This window comes from Phaethon aethereus (genome assembly GCF_964289735.1).
Source record: "Phaethon aethereus genome assembly, chromosome: 13".
NCBI classification, from domain to species: Eukaryota; Metazoa; Chordata; class Aves; order Phaethontiformes; family Phaethontidae; genus Phaethon; species Phaethon aethereus.
Window position 1 is genome coordinate 2,477,638 of NC_138589.1, and position 18,233 is coordinate 2,495,870.

The 18,233-nt window shown below is 46.1% G+C and overlaps 2 protein-coding genes across 2 annotated transcripts; one reads left to right on the top strand and one right to left on the bottom strand.

Annotated features, from left to right (window-relative positions):
- Nucleotides 1-1,362: 1,362 nt before the first annotated feature.
- Nucleotides 1,363-10,805, bottom strand: OGFOD1 (2-oxoglutarate and iron dependent oxygenase domain containing 1; the record flags this gene model as incomplete). The annotated part of the gene is made up of 13 exons (XM_082005501.1): nt 1,363-1,524; nt 2,067-2,125; nt 2,982-3,104; nt 4,452-4,747; nt 4,896-4,975; nt 5,704-5,817; nt 6,245-6,373; nt 8,116-8,207; nt 8,704-8,820; nt 9,687-9,787; nt 10,283-10,329; nt 10,426-10,571; nt 10,652-10,805. The coding sequence occupies 13 exons, from the start codon at nt 10,803-10,805 to the stop codon at nt 1,363-1,365; spliced, it is 1,620 nt and encodes a 539-aa protein (XP_081861627.1).
- A 340-nt stretch (nt 10,806-11,145) lies between these two features.
- Nucleotides 11,146-17,689, top strand: NUDT21 (nudix hydrolase 21; the record flags this gene model as incomplete). The annotated part of the gene is made up of 7 exons (XM_082005634.1): nt 11,146-11,261; nt 13,463-13,663; nt 14,901-14,964; nt 15,655-15,744; nt 16,406-16,481; nt 16,839-16,953; nt 17,638-17,689. The coding sequence occupies 7 exons, from the start codon at nt 11,146-11,148 to the stop codon at nt 17,687-17,689; spliced, it is 714 nt and encodes a 237-aa protein (XP_081861760.1).
- Nucleotides 17,690-18,233: the final 544 nt, after the last annotated feature.

Sequence of the window (18,233 nt, forward strand, 5' to 3'; positions counted from 1 at the left end):
CTCTAATCCAAAGCTACCCTCTCCTAACCTGGGAGAGGCAGGAGGAGTGAAACGTGCACGCTCTGCCCAGCTCACTGCAAAGCCCACGGCCTACACTGTCTGGCAGGGATGAGCTGAAAGTACACCTGTGCCTGCTCATTGCCAAAGAAAAGTTTCAGGCAAGCACGTGCAGGCCAGGGCCGTGCCTGCAGCAGGGTGTTCTGCAGCCTGGCTGCCTCCTGAAGCCACCAGCATGTCTCTGCAACAGCACCCGCTGGTGGGCTGGACACCTCGAGGTGACAGGCTGGCACAGCCCTGCTCGCGGTGAACGTAGGGCAGGTGAGCAGTGCTGAGAGTGTGCGCAGCGGGGAGGTACTGCACCCAGAGCACCACCCTTCTTGTGCTGTTTTAGCACAGGAGCTGGATATCTGCTACCTGGAAAGACCCGAGCCTATCTCCAGTGACAGAAGCCATGTTGGAGCCTAGCAGACCCCAGGACAAAACTAACATGCTGTGAGGTCATGCTGTTGGCGACCCTCCAACTGCCTGTGGTTGACGAGCCTGGGGGAGGTGAGTTACCAGCCCCCTGCCCCTGTTCTGAGGCTGAAGCCACAACCCTTTCACAGCTGAAGCAGAGAGCTATCCACCCAAGTAGAGAAGGACACAGGAGAAGGTCTCTCATCTGTTTAGCTTGTAAATTCTTTGGAGAAAGGGCTGCATCTGGGGCTGCCTGCACAGCATTTAGCATAATAAAGTCCTGCTCCTTGTTACAGTGCCAGGTCCTTCTCAGTGCCAGCAGCTTTCTAGCCTTGCTGTCTTCCTTCCCAATTCCACAGAGTTGCGCAGCTGGAAAAACCTCCCATTTCCCATGGCAGCGTAGTTATTTCTGCCTCTACAAACAGTGAACACAGTTAAGCCTCAAGAAAATGTCTTGGGCATTTTGTAACAAAACTTGCCCAACCAGTGTTTGAAGCATTTAACTGACCCATTTCCCCCCCCCCCTTTTTTTTTTAATAATATCAGTCATGAGCCTGGGGCAATGTACAATTGTAATTTTTACCCCGACAGGTTAGAGATGCACACCCCCGTGCTACTTCCATAAGAGAACAGCTGGAAAGCTGCAAGAGTTGTGTGACGATGACCCCCTCCACGCAGCACTGAAAGCAGTCAAGAGTGCTTTACAATGAACTCAGGAAAAGACTGGATTTCTGTTTGTACAGATAAAAAAAGTCACCTGGACTCCCCGTGGTAGGGTACAGCTTGTGTACGCTGTGATGGAATTAGCATCAGAAAAGTTTGCCTGGGCTTAGGCCCCAGCTGACCGCCTGGACAGAAATCTGCCCACTGCTATTTTCTGTGAGACCAGGGCTACACTCTGCCCCATCACTCGTAATAGACAAAGGAAAAATCCCAAAATCCTGTTCTGTTCGGATGCTTTTTCACGCGTGCCAAGCTGCGATGGTTGATGTATTTCACAAACTTCATAGTTTCTTTGTCTCTATAAACTAAGGCCAAGCAGTTGTCCTCTGGATTCACTGTCAGTAGCTAGAAGACACAAAAAGTAAGACAGGAAATTAGTTTCACAAAAATGGCTTTTGATAGCATTCTGAGGAAGAAACAAACACCACAGTTTCAAAAGCTAGTCAGGAAAAAGGTCTGGTATTAGAAAATGAACTATGTTACTATTTTTGTTTTAACACCCCTTAACCTGAGGCATTTATTAAGGCAGTAAGGGATTCTCGACTTATTAGTATGACTGCTCAGCACTGTCACTAGTACCGACACTGAATGTGACTCTAGTAAACAGCACTTCCCTGGAAAAGCATTATCTCTTGCCCCTCTGAGGCTTCCCACGTGCCACAGGTCCAGGTGGTATTAGGCACTGTCGAGGCTTTAAACTCTGCGGTGAACACTAGCCTCCTGAAGCTGAAGCCAGAGCTATGCCCGTGAGTGGTAATTCAGGCAGGAAGGCTCCAGTGCGATACCGAGCACCCTCAGGAGTATGTTAGCATTATGACTAAGCATAATTATGTCTCTCCACCCTAAACAATTTTATCTAATTTGCAGCTAGCAACTGAGGTCCATACCTCTTCGTCTTCACCTTTAGCAATGTAGGAAGTAAAGCCACCATATTCTGGATCCCAGTCTTAAAACAGAAAAGAGAGATTCTTAGAAAGCTCAACACTGTCCAGGTTCCACATAGACTTCCCGGAGACACTGGTTTTCCACCCCACTCCCCACAGTTACTGGATACAAGATGATCCCCAGTTTACCTCCTGCCAGTCTATCTCTTTTACTTCTGTTCAGAAACAACTTGAAGCAAAGGTACTGGATTTGCCTTTTACCACAGATGGGCCATTTAAGGTTGCTTGGCTCTCTGCTCCTCACATGTAGAAGTTTTGCCTTAGCAGATATACAAAAAACTTTCAGTATAATTACCAGCATGTGCCAGGTGGTTTCAGCTGTGTGTTCTGGACTCAGCTAGTCCAAAATGCTTATTGTTTAGATTTTTGTTTTCACTGCTATCTAACTAGCAATCAACCTAAAATGCCTAGACATGCCTACAGTAACTTTTTGAAAACACTGGTCTTTGTGCATTGGAGGCATGGTGATAATTTGGATGAGAAAAGGAGTAAAATGGCACACTTTCAGCAGGTATTCTGGCCACCCAACCCTCCACCATGCTCTCCACCATGCCCGCCCAGCAGCTTAGCGACAGGAAATGTCTGGGAGACGCAGCCTTTCCCTCTGCCCAAGCGCCACCTCCCGGCTCCGGCAGGAAAAGGCAAAGCCGATCCCAAGGCCACAGTCCCAAATCTTTCCCTAAGAACTACTGAAACTAGGGCTCACGCACAAGCGAGGACTAGGACAAAGTCTACAGAGTCCTCCTGTGTAGGAAAAAAGGAGGAAATTTTGGCTATTGTGGCACTGCTGAGGATGCAGAAGTCCTTCCTTTATGCAAACCTGGCAAGGAGACTGACGCCTCTCTTTTGTCCACTTACCCTCGCAACCACAGAAGAAGAGCAGGTCGAGAGCAAATTCTGTTGCTTGAGTGTCATGGACTAGAGTATAGTGCCCGTGGGTCCAGCGCCTCAGCTCCCCCTCGCACAGAGGGGTACCCGCGCCTAGGAGAGGGAACAAGCAAGCCAGGGAAAACTGTAAGGCTGTGCAATAGCTGACGCCTGCTGAGCTCAAGGCATGGAGGGGGCAAGCCCCTGCACTGCCACGCCGTGGTGGAGCTGTCCTTGCCAGCCCCAGCAAAGTGTAAAGGGAAGACAAAGTAAAACCACCAATCTCACACTAACTTCTTTTTCTAGAGGCGACTCTAAGTTATGTGCTTTGAACAACATGGAGAAGTGGGGTCAAGATTTGCTCTTTGACAGGTCCCAGCTATCATGTGCTTTCCTTTACCCAGTTCTTCCTCTTTTTTTTTTTTTTTTTTTTTTTTTTTTTTTTGTCCCCCCTCTGGATTTACAGCAGAGCTCTGAACCTCAAGAGCAACCCATCTGCTCTGGAAGTATGGAAGTACACTGAAACTACCAGGTGCTTCAGCTAAGGAGGATATTGCTTTTGAACTCATTTTTCATGTGCCGTCCCAGGAGGTATGTCAGAATTTGGGGAAGCCTTTTTTTTTTTTTTTTTGTTGTTCCTCATGGCTTTAGCTTAGTTTTCAATTTGTGCAGCCCCAAACTATGCCCTCCTCATATGCAAGTTTAAGAATCATACAGCAGGAATGTGGCAGATAGAAGAGGCAAAATCAGAAAAAACAAGCCTTTGTACCAGAAAAGTGTTCCAGTGGGATTTTGGTAAGACTTGGGTTTTCATTATCTTTTATTCTAGCATCCACTGACTTGTCTGACAGTGCAAGATGGACATTTTCAAAAATTCTACCCTTAAACTTCAAAGCCACTGTTTTAAATAAACAGCACCAATCGATGAATCCAAAATTAATCTTTTATAGCAATAATATCTCATTGCTGACAACTAAGTGGTTATTTAGGCTGGCAGCATTTTCTGAAAGGTTAAATCCTAGTTTTAGGGATTGGTTCTCTAAGTCTAAAATTATCTTTACTTGCAATCTGTTCACTTTCTTCCTTTTGATTTGGTCTCTCATATGAGAATGTACTTTACATGAAGCGGGAGTATGTGGATGTAGAAACCACATAACTATTAGCGAAAGACTATCGGCCAATTAACTAACAGTCCCACCCTTAAGACTTGGGTCCATTCAAAACAGTATCTTCAAGTTAGGCATTAATTTTATTCCAAATTCTTTTGTGATCGTTGTTTATTTTGGATAGCCAATCTGACATGCTTCAAGTCTCATGTTTGTGCTGATGCCTTGTGCTGGCTGCAATACAAGGTTAAAGAAATCCTAGTTCCATGAAAATGACTGGGAATTCTGCTGCTGTCATCCTTAATACCAGGATTCTGCTCAAGTCCATTTACACTGCTGCTGCTGCTCGACTTACTGTTCTGCATCTCCCCGTCTTGAGCTTTGGGGATGCTCTCAGGCTGGTCTGGCTGATGGGGATTGCTGTCAGTGTGTTGTTCAATCTCTTCCTGCTCAGGTTTGGGACTGCTGTGCCCAGCGGTGTCTGCTGCTCTTCCTTCCGCAGCACCTTCATCCTCATCAGAGGGAGCCAGGAAGTGCAGCTTTAGGCCAGTGAAGTTGGAAAGCAGTAAAAACAAGGCCTCAGAGCGTAATAACTGCAGGAATTTCTTCAGGACATCAGGGAGGCTGTCTTCCTCTGCTGTCTCATAGATTCTGAAAGACAGCACAGGTATCAGCAGGTAGAACTCCATGTTGGAGAACCAACGAGGACCATGTCCATGGGGGCGGCATCAACCAGTGCAGCCTCACGGCAGTTCCTGTTTGGCCTGGTCAATAGGTGCAGGGCCCTGTTATTCCCCACCTTTTATGGGCAGGCCCCCGGCGACTCCACTGGATATCTGTCTGCTCCAAAGCTTCACAGAGTAGTTGGTATTTCTCTTTCTAGGAGAGAAAGATAGTGCAGAAACTTTAACACTTAGCTCCCTTGGTGTGCTAGAAGTGGCCATCCTCTGCTCTCAGATAAGGCACTCTTAACTTTCTCTCTAACTTGTTTGAGGCTCCTAAGGACTGCTGACTTGAGGGGCATAGCCTGGGTGGGCATCACGTCTTTTCAATGCCAGTGACCAACAGGACCAAATGCTGCTCGATTATCTGCTGGGTGAGAATGCAGTTTCACTGAGATACGGATGCCTACTAAACCAGAGGTAAATTAGCCTTGAGAAGCAAAGCTTTCCAAGTAAGAGCAAAACCATTATGGGTCATTTGTGTTACAAACGGGTCGAGTTCCCCAAGTGCTGTGAGAGGCTGAGGGGCAGGGAAGGACACTTTGGCCACCACAAGGCTATAAAGCAGGGAAGATGCATTTGATTCCATCCTTCTGCTTTGCTTCTTGCAGGAAACAAGAATGTTGAAGCAAATTTTGTGGTGAGTCCCTATGCAGCAGTGCAGAGGCAGGCAGAGGGGATCCATCCACAGGATCACAGAATGGTTGAGGTTGGAAGGGACCTCTGGAGGCCATCTGGTCCATTTTCCTTTAGGGAGTGGAACTAGAAGGTGTTTTAGTTGACAGCCATAGAAGCAAGCCCTTTCCCAGCCTGCATGACACATTGTACGTCCCAGCCTTGTGACCTGTTTTGGCAGACCACATCAGATTGAACCACTGGGCTCACCTTAAGAAAATCCTTCAGGAGAGTTTCTGATCGCTCCTCAAATTCCTCCTGGATTTGAGCTTGGGAGTCCATGTCCAAGTAAACGACATTGATCCACTCGTACAAGATTTCATGCTGGAAGGAAAACAGATTTGAATGCTGAATTTGCAAAAGAAAAAAGGATTCCCTGCTTCCCCCTTACCCAGCTGGCCACAGGGCTGAATTCCTCCCTACACACAGTCCATTCCTTCCTTTCTTTTTTTAGGTTGGGTTTTTTTGGTTTTGGGGTTTTTTTTTTTTAATTGCACCAGAAGTATTTGCTGCATTCTCTGCACTATTATAGGTATGCAGAATGTACAGAGTCAAGAAAGAGAGACAAGGTATACGAGAAAGAAACCAGCTATGAACTTATGGACAGGAAACAAAAAAACAAACAAACAAAAAAAAAAATCAAAAATTAACGATTAAAGCATCCTCAAGCATCAGTGCATCCCATAGCAGGTATTCCAGGGACATGAAAGAAACAGAAATGCAGATAGGCAGCTATAGGCTTGTCACTCACATCATAGGGGATGTGCGGGCTCCTCGGCAAGGGAACTTCAATGTGGCGTGCAGGTCTGACTATTGACGGGCCGTGAAACCAGCCGCTCACTGACAAGCGGCACTTCTCCTCAGACAGAACTTCTGACACCTGGAACAATGTTGAGCAGCATGTTACTATTTAGACTACAAAACATTTAAGGACCAGCTGCAACAGGTACCACGTAGACTCATCACAGGAGATGGACTTGACTCCAGAGAGCCTACTGCATACACAGAGAAGTCAGACAAGGGCAAGACCAGGCTGGATTATTCTTGGCTTACAGAAAGAGTTCTTAAAGACAACTTTGATGCTCAAGTCCATTGTAGGTTTTCCAGAATCCCAGTCCAAGCTTTTACTCCAAGCTCCCAGCAGAATCCATTCCCTCTCTCTGAGAGCTTTGAGTCATTCTCTTATTAAAAGTAATGGTATTTTAGTTTTCTACCATTTGTTCTGTTGAAGAACCAGCTATCACAGGCTGCAAAAATTGGCTGTCGCAACTTAATCTGGAAACTCGGGAAACACTGAGCATCTGTGGGCCACAGCAGACTGTATTGGTCTACTTTTTTGTCTTTTAATTTCTAAGAAGTGCTGTAATACAACATGTAGGGCATTTGCCTGATGCTTTTGGCTCTGGATTAAAGGTCTACCTACCAGACTAAGGGCAACCCCTCTATCCTGGCATTTAACCTGTGGAAACCCTTGGTTTTTGCACAGTGATGGTCACTGTTAAATCCTGATTTCATCAAATTGCATGCTGAGGTAAATTGGTCTAAACTGAACAATTTCACATGCTGTAGTGTAATCGCAGTGGGAAGGGAACGCCATCCCCTGGTTGCTAGCTACAGACTGTAAATTTCTGAACAGCATATAAAGACTTTGCGCTGGGTTTTTTTGTTTGTTTGTTTTGGTTTTTAGAACAGTCTGATGGAACAGAAGGAAGAAAAACAGTCCCTCCTGAAAAGGACTTGGCTCTTACTGATTGTTACAGAGCTGTAGTGGCCCTTTCCTTGCATGATTTAGAGGTGTTCCAGGTTACAAGGCAAAGTGGAACATGGATGACAAGATTAAAGCCCTACCTGAAAATAATTACAGTGGTGACCAAGTAAATACTTCTGTTAATGAATTGTAAGACATAAATGACACAAAAATAAAACCCTAAGCAGTCTTGGTGAGGACATGCCCAACCTACATCACTTATCTTCTTCCTCTCCACCCTTCTGCTCTTTGGCCCTGTTTGTACAGTCCGTGGTATTCTCAAGTACACAGGAGTTTTCCAGATTTCAGCCAGGTGTTTGTATCATGCCGTTCCAAAGACTATTCATCCTGTCACCAGGCATCTTGCTTCTGGTAAGTGCCACAAAGTGCTACTTAACCATATCAGCATTTCTACTGTAGGGTACTGCACTACATCTATGTTATAGAGGGGGTAAAGCTGTATCTGCATAGTGCATCTGCATTGGCAAAGTGATGTGCTGAGAAGCTCATCTGGAGCAAAGTCATGGCATCTGCGTGAAACATGTAAGCTAGTTTAAAACAAGCAAACGAACAAAAATCTCTGTTGTTACCACAGCCAAATCGACAGCAGTGGCTTGCCAGGATAGCAAAACAAAATAGAAATGGAAGTTTTTCTTCCCCCACAATGATGAAGCTAGACTGACAGTTTAAAGTTGGCTTTGTCAGTTCTTGTCCTCCTTGAAGCCCTGCCTTTAACATGCAGCACTTAGCATGAGTATCCACTCTACCCACACTTCTCCCTTTCCCTCCTCCCTCCCCATCAGGACTGTAATAACACACATAGTGAATAACCACAACAATGAGAATCAAAAAATGAACAAGAGACAGCTCCTTGCCTGGTGGAAAGAGATCGGAGATACTTCAAAGAAAACCAGTGTGTTCCACGAAGGCACTAATGACTTGACGATCTGCTGTGGCTGAAAGTGTTCTGAGGAGGAAAAAAACATACTCTGGTTAAGATATGAACTTGAACTCACTAGAAACTGCCATTTCTTTCCAACTTCATGACACTGTGACTGGCGAGACACCTGGGTATAAGGGATGGAGCCCAGAGCAAGGGTTTGATGAGGAATCAGTGGAGTTCTGTAGCTGGAACGGGAAGTTACCTCCATCACTTCAGAGTTCCAAGCACAGTTACTGGCATTGCTTCCATCCTGTCTCCACTCTTGGCCCTTGAAAAAACATGATAAAAAAGGATTCCCCTCTTCATTGCCTTCTCCTGTTCCTCTGTTGTCACCCATTAGCATTGTCTGCAAAGCCTGCAACAGCCCATCTCTAAGATGCAAATTTTATGTATACATCAGCTTCTTTGGACAAGGGAGAAACTCCTTATCTCCTTTGTACTGTTTGAGGAGAGAGCAGCTGCAAGGGGTGCATAAGCTTCATCCTTTTCAGCCCCCTGAGGCTGAGCTCCCAGCGCTTACCATCTGTGCTATACAGGTCCAGCGTTCCCCCGTCACTTTTCTCCCAGGGTGGGGCAAGGTACAGGATGAAAGCAATTCTCCGACCTTCCAGCTCATCGTCGTGGCACAGCAAGACATCTGCAATTACACAGGTTTTGCTGCAGTAGCCCCTTTCCAGTACACAGATGATTCATTCCAATAACTGCTTCCCAGCTTTGTCGCCCCAAGGATACAATGCAAAAAACCACACCCTTTCCAAGAACTGTATTTTCACTCGTCAGCATCACCAGCCCAAAATTTGCAAAATTAACTTCTGTGGGATGGTACTGCAATTGGCAGATTATCCCACTCTGAAGGTACAGGCGGTTGTAACTTGTAATCCACCCCTCCGCGGCTGTTACTGGGCACAGTGGATGAAGATCCCTGATGTAAATAATAGTTCAGACTCTCATTCCTAAATACAGGACTGCCCTTTGAGTAGGTTTGTTGCTGGAACAGAGGGGAGGGGGAGCCCTGGGAGCAGAAAAGCTGGACCAACAGTTGGTTGTGTAAAAGACTTAAAAAGTAGAGCTGAGAGCAGTAAAAATTTTCCCCTTCCTACAGTGATTTTCCATGACTAAAAGGATAGGTGCAGTTGTAACCTGGACGCTCCAAGGTGATGTTTTAGCATCAGACTTCACAAACTCAACTGTAGCATTTGGAAGCTGAACACGTCACCCTTTTGCATGGAAGCAGGCACACAAATATGGGCTGAACATCTCTGAAAAGGCGGGGGCTTGCAACAGCACTGGGCCCAGTTAAAGCCATCAGCAACGGAACTACAGCAACAGTTCTTCCATAATTTGTACTTCGTTTTCTGAGACTTTGATTTGCTGCTGATAGCTTCTAGGACCCTCTGGAACTAGACAGTGGTTTTGGTGGGTTATGTAATTAGGCATTCTGTAGATATTTCGTTTCCTACACACCCACAGAAGCTTTAGGGAAAGGATCACTTATAGACTGACCAGTATATTCATATTTAGCACAGGAGATGTCAATAGTTGGCTCCAGCTCAATCTGGGTCACAGCAGAAAGCCACGCTCGGAATTCTTCACACAGAGCATGCCTGAGAAGATAAGCGCAAGGTAAGTGTCCTCTCGTATTATAAAGCATATCACCATAACCTAAACTAATTTGTTATCTCCCTTCCACCTATTTAAACAGTTAAAGGTGCTGTTGCTGCCGGTGACAGAGTATTCCGTGTAGAAGCACACAGGAGCTGACTAGGAAAACAGCCCAGCGCTCACAGCATGGCCAACAACCAGCAGCAAGCGTGAAGCTACTTGTGAAGGGGACAGCTAAGCATTTCAGAAGTGACAGGAACACGAGGGCAGAGTCAGCCTGCACCACTCAGAGGAAAACTACTAACTGACTTTAGGGGGCCACGACCCCTGATTCAGCACCTCAGAGCCGGTTTTTGGCCTGACCACCGCGGCAGAAGGTGTCCGAGCGCCGCCCGGCCCACCCTGCAGCCCCTCGCCTCCCCAGGGGATCAGCCAGGGCTTTCCCCTCCTCAAGCGGGCGCAGCCGGGGCTGGCAAAGCGCCGAGCCGGAGCTTTACCTCAGCGCGGCGACGTGGGGCTCCGGCCTTCCCCCCAGCTCCTCGGACTGCGGCGGCCCATGGAAGAGAGGAAGGGGTTAGGGCGGCGCGGCGCGGCCCGGCCCGGCCCAGCCCGGCCCGGTCCGGCCCGGCGCGGCGCCTACCTGCCGCAGTGAGAGGAGGTCGTTGCGCCGCCCGCGGAAGCCGAGGCCCAGCAACTCGTCGCGCAGCGCCTCCGCGAAGGCCGGTCCCGCCAGGAAACTGCGGATGACGCCGTGCCGGAATGGGGCCGGCTCCACCGCCGCCACCTCTGCAAGGTAAATGCCGCCGGTGAGGGGAGGAGGGGGCCCCGCCGCCGCGCAGGCCGGACGGGTATGAAGGGGGCCGTACCGTGGCGGAGCGGCTCCCCGCGGCCCCAGGCCGCCGCCGCCCGCTCCCGCAGCGCCGCATCCCTGAGGGCAGCGCAGAGTTCGGCGCGCGCCTCCCGCTTCCCGCGTTTCTTCCCTGGCGGCGGAGCGGCGGTCCCGCGCCGCTTGGCGCCCATGCCGCTCCCCTCTGATAGCTCCGACTGACTACAGCTCCCAGCGGCCCCCGCGCCGCCCGCCGGGCCAATCGGATCACGCGGAGGGGCGGAGCCACGTCACGCTGGCCAATGAGGGGGAGGGAGGCCACAAAACTTTGCAGTGAGAGAGCAGCTGCCCTCCCCTCTGCCCGTGCGGAGGGAGGCAGAGTGACTCCTCTCTATGGTTGGCGCCGGAAGTGTGGCGGGCGGTTCCGGTGAGGCGGCGCGCAGACGGTGTGCGGCCTGGCGGGGCGGTTAATGGCGGACGCCGTTCCCGCCGCTGAACATTGACCGCTCCCTCGCCGCCTCCCGCTTCGCCGCCATGTCCGTCGTGCCGCCCAACCGTTCGCAGACCGGCTGGCCCCGCGGGGTGAACCAGTTCGGGAACAAGTACATCCAGCAGACGAAGCCGCTCACGCTGGAGAGGACCATCAACCTGTGAGCGCCGCCTCGGGCCTCCCCGGGCCTTGCCCCTGTCTGTCCCATCCTGTCCCCCCAGCGAGCCCTTCCCCGCTCTGTCAACAGCCCCGGGGTCGCCCTTGGGCAGCCTGCGGAGGTTTTCCCTCAGCATCCGCCGCACAGGGGCCGCCTGCGGTCCCGGTCCTCGCCGGCCGAGGGGAAAGCGGCAGAAGAGCCCGGTTGCTAGTGAGGTGTCTGCCCCCCTCGCTTTACGAGGGCGCGTTGTTGAGCCGTGAAAGGCCACGCTATGGGATGTTGTGGGTACTGAAGGCTTGCCAGCAATTGGAGGAGTGCGGAGCATTTAGCGTATATATATGCTGTAGCGTATAGAAACGGCTCTGACTGGGGGAGCGTGACCCCCAAGTAACACAGTTAAGGAGTATTTCGATGTGGTGAACATCGTATGTGCTTCTCTTCTGGTATGCGCTTTCACAGGCACCTGCCTTCGGCGGCAGAGAGAGAAACGGGCCATTGGCCTGGGTGGGATGTCGGTAGGTGTGCTTGGTGTTTGCTGGCTGTCTAGTGCAGGTATTTTAATTTAAATTCAGAGTGATTGCTGCCAGAGGAAATTTTACCCCTGATACAGACTACTTGCTAATAAATATTTACTTACTTTGTATGAGAAGCCATGTACTTTAGCTTCTTCCAGTAAACTCTGATGGGTGTGTTCTTTGGTAAGTTGCAGAAACAGCAGATGTTAGCTGTAACAGCCAGTATTCAATTTTAGCTATTAATCATAGGCTTGTATAGGTTTTTTTGGTCATAGCTAAGATTATTCACAGTTAGAAAGAATCTTGTAGAAGTTCATATATGAACTTCAGAGATTGGAATACTTTTATAGTGGCTATAAAGAAAAAAGCAGTATTACTGTGATACCACTGTAATTTTTTTTTTTAAGTATAGGCTAAGGGTTTTGATGTACCAACTAATGTACCCACATTAGCATAGTATGGGTTAGCATAGTAGACTATTAATAAAGCTATTTGTGTATATAAAAATGGAAACGATTCTAAGGTATAAGTGAAAGTGGGGGGAAACTTGTGAATAAATGAATCTGCAGGTAGGAAACTGGTTGTTTTGGCTCACTTGTGTACATGAGAAAGGGCTCTAACAACTGCAGCTGGCTTGTGATTTCACCACTGTGAAAAATGAGGAAAATTTGGGGCCGGGAGGAAGAATTTGAGGAGGGGAAGAGGGCATGCTAAAGTTCGATACGATTAAGTATTAGGAAAAGAACACATGATGAGATGCATCTCAAGGAAAGCATTCCCCATGAAATTAGTCACTTGTGGCATACAGCAACAGAATTAATAGAATAAGTCAATAAAACCGTGGTGATAACTCGTTACTGCTCTGCCCAGAACCCATTTTTCTCTCCCTTTTTGACTTAGCCTGATGATCCTGTGCTCCCTCTAGGCCTCGTACTATCAGATCTCTGTGTTACTTGGATTTTGTTGTGCAGTAGCATTTTCCTGTTGCCCTCTGTGCTCTTTAGGACTGACTGATTTCTTGCCTAAGCACTCCTTTCTTTTCTGGCTCTTTTCAGTTCCTCTTACCTGGAGAAATCCACTATACTGTCACTAGAGGAGGCAGAGGTCCAGCACCTAGCCCAGTAGAGTGATCTGCTCAAACTCTTGTTCTTACCCCAGGCTCCTGGGCCTGCACTTAGAGACTCAGCATTTCTCTTCTTCTGTGATCCAGATGTCTGATTTCCCAGTTCAAAACAAACACACTTTCAACAGCTTAGTTCTCAGGCTTTCATTTACTTCTGCAGAAGAAATGCTGTCCTGTGCAGCTTCCCTTGCTTCCCAGAATTTCTCTCCTGTCCCTTTCCCAGCTCATCTCAGAGCGTCAGCTGCCTTTTCTCTGCGGTGTGGGGATCAAAGAGGGTGGCTGTTGAATAACAGTTGCTGCTGGTTCTTCTGGGCGTCTTTTGTTTTGAATCAGCACCACACCAGCATGTCAGTCGGCAGGACTTTCTGCACTTGAATGTATCATAGTGCAGATCTCTGTGTGATAGGGGCCCCATAAGCCACAAACAAGAACTTCTAGGCGAGTGCTACGAGTGAGTTACCGTTCCATCAACCACAGTATGTTCTGCCTCAGGCTGGATGCTGCATCACAGTGATTTAAATTTAGATTTTTTTGTATGCAGTGACATACTTTCTTTTCCCTTACAGGTACCCACTGACAAATTACACATTTGGTACAAAGGAACCCCTGTATGAGAAGGACAGCTCCGTGGCAGCTCGGTTTCAGCGCATGAGGGAAGAGTTTGACAAGATTGGTATGAGGCGGACAGTGGAAGGGGTTCTGATTGTACATGAGCACAGGCTGCCCCATGTGCTGTTACTGCAGCTGGGTACAACTTTTTTCAAGCTGTAAGTGTCTGCTTCTTGAACGTAACTTTTAGTTTATTGTCACGGATGGCTAAACATGCGGGATAGAGGTTAAGTGTGGCTAGCTGATAGATGTTTTGAATGTTACTCACTTTTTGCAAAGACTTAGTGTGGGAAAATGTCTTTTGAATGGTGGCATTTTCATCTGAAGTGTATTTGACTGTGCTTATGAGTGGGGTGACTTAGTTTTGAACAGACTGGAAATCTTAATTACGGTGCATTACTATGGTAGATTCCTGTTTAGAAATCGTTATCAGTAGTTAGTGTGTTGTTCTTACACTGTGAAAGCTGTTACGCTTAAATACGCATATGCTATGGCTGCAGAAGTGGTACAGTGAAGCTGAAGGCATAAACCCCAGTAAATGCAGAATGTTATCATTTACAAACTACTGGGTGAGCTGAGTACAGCAAGAAAGGTAAGCATCCAAATTTGAGAAAACTGCTTCAGTTCATCTAATGGTTATTGCTGCCAGAGTGAAATTTTAGTGTTTAGATCGTATGGTCCTGGTGATGGCAGTGGTGCTTGTTGTCTTTTTTTAAACTGGGTGGGCTTGACTTGTCTCAAGTTATCCTGCTTGTGTTCTTGCTCTTATGTTTTTAATGTTCATGTTGTTTGTTCTCAATTCTGTGTGTATGTGAATTCTAATTTTATATCCAGATTCTTTTTGACATCTTGATATGGAGGATGTGTGAGGCTAGACTCTAAAAGTTTTGCAAAACTCTGTAATGATGAAAATGTGTTTTTAGGTTTGTTTTTTTTCATTAACCTTGCATCAGATGCAGGATGGTTTCCCACATGAGTTTTATTTTCTGCTTCATGTGTGCTTCAGTGAGTGCTGTTTGTGAGATAAGAACAAGTATGGTCAGTATTTACAACCTTTTCTTCAACTTCTGGTGCTTTTTATTGTTGTTAAAACTTTATCTTTTAAGGGTCCCAGTTATTATCATGTATATTGTTATGCTTTGTCCTGCTGAAGTTAAAGTATTTTATATAACGGATGGTTTTTGTAAGGGACATGCAGTAGCCATTTTAGTCACGGTTTTGGTGAAAGCTATCTTACTGTCTTCAAATTCAGCAAAGTTAGATTTGGAAGATCTGACTTAAGGGCCTTGAGTGAATTTGTAGCTCCCTGCCTGGAAGCAGATCCGAACTTACCTGTGAAAGTCTGTAAATACAATGAAACGTAACTTTAGCTTTCATCATTGATTATTTTAACAGACCTGGTGGTGAACTGAATCCAGGAGAAGATGAGGTAGAAGGGCTCAAACGCTTAATGACAGAGGTCTGTTTTCTTTTTTGTTGCTATACCAGAATGTTGGAATATTTTAGGGTACCAGAATAAGACAAAGCATAAGAGCAGTCTCCTTTATTGTTTCTGTTATTGTGATGCTTTTGTGATGTTCTTAGGTAGTTAACAAATAAATCAGTAAGTTTTCATTTATCTGCATCATGAGTGTGACAGAGTGGTCTACTGGCTGACCCCCCCCACCTGCTGCTTAACTCCTGTGTTCTTTTGCAGCTTTGCTTTTTGGCTGGCTACAGGCAAGTGAGTGTGCAGATAGTCAATAAAATATGTTGAAGAGCATAATTGATGAGGACTTGTTTTTGAGATAAGTCTTCTCAATGCACCAATTAACCTTCCATGCTCTCCGTGTATCCTAAATGAATTTGGTCAGGTAGTGTAACATTGCATTTCATTCTTCCCATTGGTCTGACGGGATTCAGTTCAGCTGAATGCAGCATGGCATTTGAAATGCTCTCAAAAGTGTCCTTGTCCTGTTAAACGAGGCTTTTACTAAAAAATGTTCCTTTATACAAAAATACTCTAAAATTCTATTAAAAGCTGTTCCAGACCAGTTCTTGAATTACATCAGACCCATATTACAGCAAGTCTTCGTGCTTCCAGTGTATGTTTTCTAAAAAAATTGACTTGTGGTAGTTAGAGTTTTGACTGTAACTGCATTTCTGGTAGATACTAGGTCGTCAGGATGGTGTTCAGCAAGACTGGGTGATTGATGACTGCATTGGTAACTGGTGGAGACCGAACTTTGAACCGCCACAGGTGAGTACTCACATTGACTTTCAGTCAAGTGTTGATTGTTCTTCCAAAAACCTTCAACCTAGGGCTTTTTGAGTACCTACTGCATGAGCAATTAGTTTTTCTGGTTTTTTACCTATTCCATCTCCTTTCTGTGTCTGAGGAGAAACTACAAACTTTTTATTTTGGAAACTCCCCTCTCCCTCCTCACACCCATCCTGATGGATGAGAAACCACTGGATGTAATAGTTTCCAGTCGTGTGCTGAGCCAGGCGCACCATTTAATTTCCTGTTTTAGCCACAATGGAAACTCTTGCACTGCTGCATATGGAACAGATGCCCTGTGAATAAAATAGGCTCGCTACCCAATTTCGAAGTGCTTTAATACTTAGAATTAAATAAAATACTTGCTCAGTTTGCCGTTAGGTATTTCTGTTGTGTTGGTTTGTTTTAGCTGCTCATGAGTGCTGGTGGCGCTTTAGATCCTGTCAGTAGTTGTGACAGCAACAGCATTTCTTTCAGAGTACTTTCTTATAAAAGTGGTTTTCATTACTTGATGCCATGAAAGAGCAATATACGACATGGTGAAAGCTTGTACAGTGCTGGATAATTTATAAAGTACTGCTTCAGATTGCACAATGTTCTCAAAGCTCTGTACAACCAATTTTTACTGTTTTTCTTCCAGTATCCCTATATCCCAGCTCATATTACAAAACCAAAAGAGCACAAAAAGCTTTTCTTGGTCCAGCTACAAGAAAAGGGTAAGTGTTTCTTTGCAACAAAGGACTGTGTTTAGAACAGTGTCTAAATGCTTGCATTTCATGCAAGGAAATGTGGTAGCAAGTTTGTGTTCATATGCTTGCAGTTGTTTATAGTCGATTGCTAAAAAAGTTAAATGCTGATACCAGTTTTGAAGGTAGGTGATCTTTCAACATGAGTTCTGGTAAATGCTCATTCCTGCTCCTGCATCAGTGTGTGTACAGCATATGAATCCCGTATTTAACTAGAAAAGGAATAAGCCTACTATAGTACTATATGTAGTGATCTTGTTTTGAGGTACGGTGATACCTTGGCTGAATGTGTGGTGGTTTTTCTCATCAACTCGTATTTGTTTTTAGCTTTGTTTGCAGTCCCAAAAAATTACAAGCTGGTTGCTGCACCATTGTTTGAGCTCTATGACAATGCACCAGGATATGGGCCCATTATTTCCAGCCTTCCTCAACTTTTGAGCAGGTATGTTATGATTTATTTGTATTACAGTTCTTGGGAACACATTTGCCATGGGAAACCAGAGCAAGGCTAGGCACTGCAGAAACTGGCTGTGAAAAGGTTGCAGCTATGCTCAAGAGCTTAGAATTTGCCTCAGACAAGATGCAACAATTTAGAGACACTGATTGCAACTTGCTAGTACCAAAGTGCTACCTGGCAGTTGTAGCAAAGCAAAATGTGAAAGATAATGAGGATGCAGCTGTGCAAAGGCTAAGGAACAGCTGCTTCTAAGTGTGACAGTATAAGCCAGGATGTGTGTTTGAAGCACTGAATTAGCTGTGCATATTATCACAGTTTTGTGCTAATTAAATGTGGTAGTTTTTTTAGACTCTGTGTAGTAGAGTTAATAAAGTGTAGCATCTCTATAACACAAGTAATCTGTAGGGACAGCTGTATTTTTTCCTTCCTTTTCCCAGTGTACACACTCTTGGGCTTTCTTACCTGAAAATGGCTTGTACCTCGGCTCTCCAGAGCTCACTAGTCTCACTGGTTTCTGTTACTTCAGCAAATGTTTAGGAATGCCAGGCATCACTCAGGGAAGTAGTTCTATCATCTACCTACTTTGATGAAAAAAGTCTGTTAGCAGAATGTCAGCACTGGTATTGCCCATAACAGGCTTCTATCATGCTGTTTTTTTTCTCCATCTAGTCCCAATTTTGGCAGTTGTAGCTATGGGGGCTTCCCCTTCTCTCTGCTCTAAAGACAGCAGATACTTTCTCCTGAGTACCAGCAAAACACTGGCTATTATGCAGCCAAATGCATGTTTGGTATCGGTGCAGCAGAAACTTCCAAAGGATGGACGTCCGGAAGTTGAGATGGATGCTTGCTTTTGCTGTGGGAACGCTGTTTGTTGTGAAATTCAGTTAGAGAAGAATTTGCTCTTCTGTTGAGCATGTCCCAGTGTTACCCTTGGAGTGTTTGGCCCTGATAGCAGAAATGCTGCGAAAGAGTTGCTGATGGGGGTACATAACTCTCACTGGTATTTTCCTATCTATGAAGTTCTCTTAAGAGATTAAATGTTAATAACTAGTTCTTCTGCAACCTTAAGAGACTGATGTGCAATGCTAGTGTAGCATTGGCTGTTAAAAATGATGCTTCCCGCTATATTATAAAGCTGTCTTATTAAAGAAATCACTTTTGTTCTGTCAGATGGAGGCTTATCAAGAACAGAAACAAAGCAGTTGCTTATTCATTCCAAAATGTCACTTAAATAAAAAGAATGACCATTCCTCACTTGGTATAAT